This window comes from Microtus oregoni, unplaced genomic scaffold (assembly GCF_018167655.1).
Source record: "Microtus oregoni isolate MIOR12 unplaced genomic scaffold, Mior012 000038F_ref0000394, whole genome shotgun sequence".
Lineage (NCBI taxonomy): Eukaryota > Metazoa > Chordata > Mammalia > Rodentia > Cricetidae > Microtus > Microtus oregoni.
In genome coordinates this window covers 14524064-14531609 of record NW_024543097.1, presented here as the reverse complement: position 1 = coordinate 14531609, position 7546 = coordinate 14524064, and the positions used below count along the sequence as shown (strand labels likewise).

Sequence of the window (7546 nt, the reverse complement as noted above, 5' to 3'; positions counted from 1 at the left end):
AAGGCCGCCCCATGACCTCATCTTTCTTAAAGTCTACAGTGGCTTTTCACTTACCTAGTTTTCAATTTTGTCACACACTTCTGATCTCATTTTGACTATTGTTTACATGATTTTCTATAACTTGAGTTTCCTAATCTTCAGATCCCCACCTTTTCTCACTTGCTCAAAGACACAAACAAAAACAAAACAAAAAGACATCTACTTATTTGTGCCCATTGTAAAGACCTGACTTGTACACCATCACCTATAGATGGTTATTACTAGGTTTCCATGTGCACCCTGTCACCCATTGTAAACTTTGAAAGTAGAGACTGTGAAGCCCATTCCACATAGCCAGCAATGCCATGATGGCTTCGATGCTTTGGAGGAAGGATGGTAGAGATGGCAATGACAACGTAATGCCGTTCTGGGTAGGATGTCACAAACGTGGTCCAGTACATCTTGTGAAAAGCAATGTGTCTTGGTTTTCACTTTATAAAACTGTCATTCTTCATTAGTAGGAAAAAAAGTTATGGTAAATTATTAGTGTGTAATGCCCTGCTGAACAATTATAGTAGGACAGTCTTGGTGAGCACAATGTGACTATCAGGTCACTGAAGCCAAGTTAGGACACACATGGGATGTCTATTATGTCATGTGTTTGTTGTCTCTCTACAGATGGACGCTGCAGTTGTCCTTTGATCAATGTCTTCCTCAAAGACAAAGATATGTGTAACTCAGATACAAAATGGGCTCCATACTGCCCAATGGGCAAAAAGAGTCTAAGGACAGCAACAAATCACCTCTAAAATGTCACCACATTCAGAGAAATAAACAGGGTCCTAAAGATACCATGTGTTTTGCCATGGTCACACCATGTAAGTTAATTCTTCCCTGAGAATGGGGATTGAGGTTTGGGCTGTACTGAAAGGGTTAATTCTACTGCTTCTCCTGAAGTGGAAGATGACTGTTGGATTAAATGGTAGGATAGAGAAGTTTGTGTAAAATAAAAATATAATGTGTATACTTCTGATGTACCTGCGTGGCTAAGAACGCAAGGCTTGCCATACTGCCTATTTTAAGGCTCAAATGCAGACAAGGCAGAAACTGCATCATTTTCTCATCAGATAAATGTGCGTTTTTTAAAAAACCCTATATCCTTTGATCTTCCCATACCTTCTCTTATAGTCGTCATATTATGTCTCTGTCCATAAAGATTTAAAAAAAAAAATTCAGTAGCGTACAATTAGTCCCTAAAATAAAGGCGTCACTCAAGGAAGAAAGAAGGAGAAGGAGGGATCCAATTAAAATGACGAAAATCTTTAATTTTTATTTAGGTATACTTGTACGGACATGTGTATATACAAATACAGATCATATGGGTTTGCGTGTGTGTGTTTTAATTTTTTTTTTTACATTTTCTGTTATGTTTATATAATGTCGGCATTTCAAAACAGCACTCCATGAGGAAGTGCAAAGGACTGCGAAGCAGGGAGCACAAGCACAGGGCCACATGGAGCTGGACGTCACACCCAGACGCACACACAATGAGTGGCTTCAATGGGGTGTCAAGAGTAAGCATGGAAAACGGATTCTGACTCATGGGTAACCTCCAACATGCCAGCATCTATTAAACTGTACAAACAATGGGAGTGAGGCCATTGTAGGGAGATTTGTCTCACATCCGAGCAGCTCTGGGGTAAAGGCATGGGAAAAAGTCAGTGATGCCAAACCAGAGACAGACCTGCCCATTCACGGCTCTGGGGGTGAGAAACGAAAGGTGGGAAGGCAACAGAAAAAAAAAGAAAAAAGTGGAGGGGGCAGGCAAACGGGGTGTCAGTGGAGGTGGTTTTTAAAAGAGGAGCTGGTGACCAACCACAACTCTGAGAGCAATGAATAGAAAAGGAGAAGTTTAAAACGATTATTTTTTCTAATTTTGTGAAATTAATAAAAATGGCTGCAGCCGTTGCTAAGGCACAGGAGAAGAACAGAGTCCCTGAAAGCCCACAGGTACTGTGACTCTTCCTTACACAGGACACACTGAGAGAAACAACCCAACTGAGCCTTCCTATAGGGACTGGTCTGCAACCATCCTGAGTCTGAGCTGTACTAGATACTGACAAGACTTCCTGGGGGTGGGAGGGGGGGAGGATGAAAAACAGAAAACCAAACCAAAATACAGAACCATTTCTAAGTTCTCTAAACCTTTTCAAACCACATGCTTGGGGTGGGGGGAAAGGACCACAGAGCTCCGACATCAGACCTTGAAAGCACTGAGGACAAAGTATCAATCGAAGCAGTCCTGTTTTTTTTTTTTTTTTCTGGTCCCAAGACGATGGAGCTGTAAGATTGAGTGGGCAATGACCACGCGAGTCCAGCATGGAGCAGTGTTCCAGTCACATGTGACTTCTCAGCCATGTATACATTGGATGTTTTCAAAAGCCTCAATGCATGTTTTGTATCCTGAAAGTCTACCGTTGTTCTCAGTTACAAAAGACATAAGAATCAAATTAATACTTTATTATCAAACACTATATACAACAGAGGTTGCTAATAATACAGAATTAAAGAACGCAATTTTTTTTTAACATTTTAACTTTTCTTTCCTCTGCCACCCAAGAAAGTACAGTACAAAACAATAGTCTAAAACTAACACGGACTGTCACCTGGACTATTGAAGGATACACAGTATCCACTAAACAGCCAGATCTTTATTCCCTGCTGCATGTTGCAAAGCCCTTGGCAACCAGGGGCGAAGGTCGCTGGGGTTTGACCAACTGGGGCTGAAGGGGCACTCCAGGGCTTCCCTTCATGCTTTTGAATTGTTTTTAAAATTAAACCCACTACCAAGATGCACCGACATCCTAAGCCCAGAGAGGACTGTAACAACACCACAAAAGGCCACCAGCGCTTTTTGGACAAGATAAAAACGGCCTGACACCAATTGTCTCGAGAACTCCACACAAGGGCATTAGCTACGATTATGTCTCTTACACGTAGAAAAGCATATTGTCTACTGGTGTGGAGAGTTCTGCTTTAAAACCAAAAAAACCTTAACCTGCGGTGGCATGACTATGAAGTAAAAGGGTCTAATTGCACAGTGAAAAATGAAAGACAATGGCAGAGGGCCATGAGGAATTATTTCATCATTTGTTAGAGACAAATGCTAGAAGAAGCACAGAATTCACCTTTTCTAAAATGACATTAGAACTGCTAACGTCGTTAGGACTAACTGGAATTATTACAGGATCACTTTGTTCCCTTGACTGTAGTACATGCAGAATTATTTTGGTTCTATCGATCCATCTTAGAAGGGATTTCTTCTTCGTCCCCTTACTGAAATCCCACTAACCCATAAACCTGTAACTATTAATAAAAAGAATATATCTGGATATTACTGAGAGTGTCGAGCCTATAAATAAAGGTAAATCCAATGCTTTGAAATGTGGCTTCAGTGAAATGGTGGGTGCCTTCTATGATGAGACTCTCCCACTCCGGAGAAGTCTCAGATGTAGGAGGAAGAAGACTGACAATATCTTTGAGGCCGGCAACTCCACGCACATGGTTCAAGCAAGAGCAGACTCCAGTTGATTCCACTCCAAAGGGACCAGGCTCACATTCCAACGTGTGTGAACTCTCTAGGGTGCAGTATGTTCCCAGCTGCCTTCCACTCACATGTTCTTCTAATTTGAAACTACTCACGATTCTAAGCAATTTCCGATTTCATGAAGTTCATCTAGAATGTGAACTCTTTTTTTTTACATATACATCTTAAAAACGAATATATAAAAATTCCTTCTCCTGGAATGCTTTCAATTTTCCACATGACATGATCATTGCATTTACTGACTTGCTTGTTTACAAAGGCATGGCTTCTGTTGATGTCGTGCAATGGCAGAACAAGGTTAGACCACCTTTCCACTGGGCTGACACTTTTCCCTGGCTAGGCTTTGGGGTTGAAAGCTCATGACACCCCGCCAGGAGAAACCCCATAGCTTGTGTTTCCTGATAATCAGCTGGGACCATCCCCTTGGCCATGCTAAGGTTCTTTGAACAGGGTCATCCTGTGTTCATTCTCCTTCTGCCCCAACCCTACTATGAAACAAGATAACCCGCCCCCACCCCCATGTTTCTAAATGTATCAAGGGTTACCACCTTTTCTCACAAGTTTAAATAGGACAAGCATATATACTCACTCTCAGCATAAAGTATATCTAAATAATGTATTTTCTATTCTAGTGGATTTTTAAAAAAATATTTTGTCAAAGTCTTTGGGACTCCATCTTGTTTATCTCCCACAGATAAACACGTGTTCCCCCTATGCTTTTAGGCTGTGTCAGAAAGGGAAAGAAGAGAAAAATCAACACTTGAATTTTTATTCCAAACTTTGGAATTTTTTATTCCAAATTTCCCTTTAAGCCCTCCCAAGTAGTGCTGACTGACTCTCCTGGTGTCAGGGGTTTGTGTCTGAGTCCCCTGTGAACACGGAGCTTGGAGCAGAACGTGGGCATCGGGGTGGGGGTTGGGGAAAGGCCACAGCACACTGGAGCTCCAGCAAAGCCAAACCGCATCTCCTAGGGCCACAGACTTCCTTTCCTTGTACACGTTGTCCCCAGAGGGGCAGGCAAAGCTATTCTACTCTCTACTCATCAACCCTGGCTTGTCAGCCTCGGGGAAGGTCACTTTATTCATAAAAATGCCTCTTTGAGCTCCTAAAAAGAAAAAGAAAAGTTGTAGCACCATGGTGATCTGTATTCAAAGGGAAAAAAAAAATCAGGTGTGCACTGCCCAGTCACTAAAAAGTTAGAGGCACTCACACCGCCAGCAATAGATCGTTTTCTCAACATACACATCTTCTGCATTACCATCCCTGCATCCAACACTCCTTCCGGAAGTTTTGCTGGCAAGAACGCTTGAGACAGTCCTATATGATAAAAACAAAAACTAGTATCTGAATCTTGGAGAAGCCTGCTCATTTCTACACTCCTAGAGGGTATGGTGTAATCGTATGTCTACTCTTTATTCCGCCCCTCCGTACCTGACACACCAACATCACCTTCCACACAACCACCTTACTGTCCTGAATGAGAAGGCATTAAGTACTTGATAGGAGAGAGATACCCTCTTGGCCTGGCCACGCTCCTTCCTTGTCTGCATACCGTTGACACCCTGAGCTTACAGAGGTGAGTCCGAGAGGAGAACCCACTGGTGTCGCTACAACGATTTGGCATTTTCATCTGGAGTCCATTGAATTTGGAAGGGGTGAGAGAAGTCAAGGACCAGGGCTGGGGATGGGGTGGGGTGAAGGAGGGCAGCGACGTGTTTAGCCCCCAACAACCCCAGGTTGTTGCTCAGAAATCAGTCTGAAGGAAAGAAAACAAAAACAAAACAAAACAAAACAAAAAATCTGACATCTGCCAAAAAACCAATAACAAGTCCCTTCTTGGGATGAGCAGTTAGGCGGATCTCTGGTGTCCCAAGACCCTGATGTTTTCTGTGACAGGTGACGAGAGGAGGCTGTGCTATAATGTCAAAAGCATCGCCAGGAGGAACAGTAGGATCGCCAAAAGGCGGCTGGGTATCCTTGGGGTCTGTGCCGCGTTCTCACCGCGGGATGGCTCGGCTGACTCATGTACGGTGTCATCTGTTCAAAGAGAAAGCACACATTCCAATGAGATTTCACATCCTTAATAACTCTCTCGCAGCAGCCCCGCCGTTAACAGACCTCGCCACCCTCTGCAAAGTAGGGTAATGAACCCTGTGCTGCCACTGACTTTCGTGTCTGCATAATCGCTCATTATTTACAGCAAACAAAGGAGAGGCGGGGAGAATTGGACTTCCTTCACAATATTTATACTCTCTCTTAAAACGGAGGGGGAAACTGTGCGTACAGTGTAATAATTTGCTGCATAAGCTACTTTGATTTGCTGCTATCGGTCGGATGCACTTTGCACAGAACTTGAGGTAGGAAAGGGACCTCTAAGTCTGCAGTCCTGCGGGGAGGAAAGCCACGGATTGCGAGGGAAGGGGGAAAGAGTTATGTGGGCATATTAGTGGTTACGCAGACGGGGTTGCTCATTTTCTGTGTTTTAGGTGTTTCACAGGATTAGTGGTGAATGGTTGTTCGGTGCCTACATGTACTTTCAAATGTGGAAAATGAAGTGCCAAAACAACAGTATTTTTAAACAAACTATATATAATACCCAGTAAACATCAGAAATCCTGTGCCCACTGGGCTGCCTACAATTAGGAATCAATTACGGTGCTATTTCCATTACAGGCCCTGCATCTCCCAGATTAAATTACTTGAACTTGACTATTCTTATTTTTTATCAGGCTGAAGCTTGGCACATAAATTATCAGTGTGGATGCAAATTTTCCTCTAAATAAAATGGATTAAGTGAGTTAAGCTTCTTTTATTTAGCTATAAAGTGTTCTACGAGGCTGCCTCTGACTTTGGATCGCCTCCCTGATCTGCATGATTAACAGGCTTAACTTCGAAATGGGAACTTTGCAGTAATTAGTGCCCAAAGATAGATTGGAGGCTTGCCCATGAGCCATGCTATTCTCTAATGTGGCCCATCTCCTTCCTCCCATCTGGCCGAGCTTATGCTTTTAGCCCAGATGACCTCTGGACATGTTTCTGGAGCTGACAGTTGGCCTCTGAGCAGATTTCATTTCAGCATCAGGGGGACGTCCCATGGGAACGCAAGCATTGCTCCTCGGGATTCGCTGACTGGTTAATCAGAGAGAAGAGTAACAAGTGAGACTCCAGTAATTGTTCTCAATTATGTAGACCCCCATAAGACAGTCCTGAACAGCCCTCACTGACCTACATGGTGTCTCTTAGTAGATTAATTGTCCATTATTTTAACCTCATGTAAGGTCACCTACCACACATGTCATTATTAAGGGTACTTTTTTTTTTTCTCCAAACAGGAAAGAGTCACAACACATTCTATTATCTGTCCTAAAGGGAACTCTTTTTTTTTTTTTTTTTTTTTTTTTGGCTCACACTTTTTGGAAGTTTCTGTTCATCTCATTCACATCCCATGTGAACTAAGAAATATGCCTTCTCAGAATTAAGTCCTCTGCCCTGGTGGACTCTTATTTTGGCAGGACTTCATCTAGGAGCCCCTGAAGTCCTTTGTTTAATTTGTCCTCCTCGCCCAGACTTTAGCAAACCCTGGATAGATTGCTTTCAGCTTAGGAGACTAGAAAAGGTTAGGAAGCAAGAACGAAGAGGCAAATCGCACACAGTGTAGCCAAGTACGCGTGGGCTCTCATCTTTTCTTTGCTCTTTTCAGCCTTGCTAATGCATTAATTAAATCTGTAGTTAACAGGAGGCAGAAGTAAAGGCCCTTAATAGCCCTGAAATTAAAATCCAAATCACATTTCTTAAGAGCACCAATATGGTGTCAATCAAAACAATGGAGCACTTCAGGCTTAATTATAAAAGAACCATAAACCCCGAGGATTCCACAGCTCATTTTGAAACATCACTTATATTTATACACCTGAAATTACATCACCTACTGGGGTTCTTCTCCACCCTTTTCTCAATAAC

General features: G+C 42.7%; 1 protein-coding gene across 2 annotated transcripts in view; it reads right to left on the bottom strand.

Moving 5' to 3' along the window:
* Nucleotides 1–1278: 1278 nt before the first annotated feature.
* Efna5 (ephrin A5) overlaps nt 1279–7546 on the bottom strand; it is a 284078-nt gene continuing 277810 nt past the window's right edge. For both annotated transcript variants that reach the window (XM_041631900.1, XM_041631901.1), the window contains one exon: nt 1279–5623. In XM_041631900.1, coding sequence (XP_041487834.1) covers nt 5502–5623 — 122 coding nt within the window. In that variant the 3' untranslated portion in view covers nt 1279–5501. The remainder of the gene's footprint in view (nt 5624–7546) is intronic.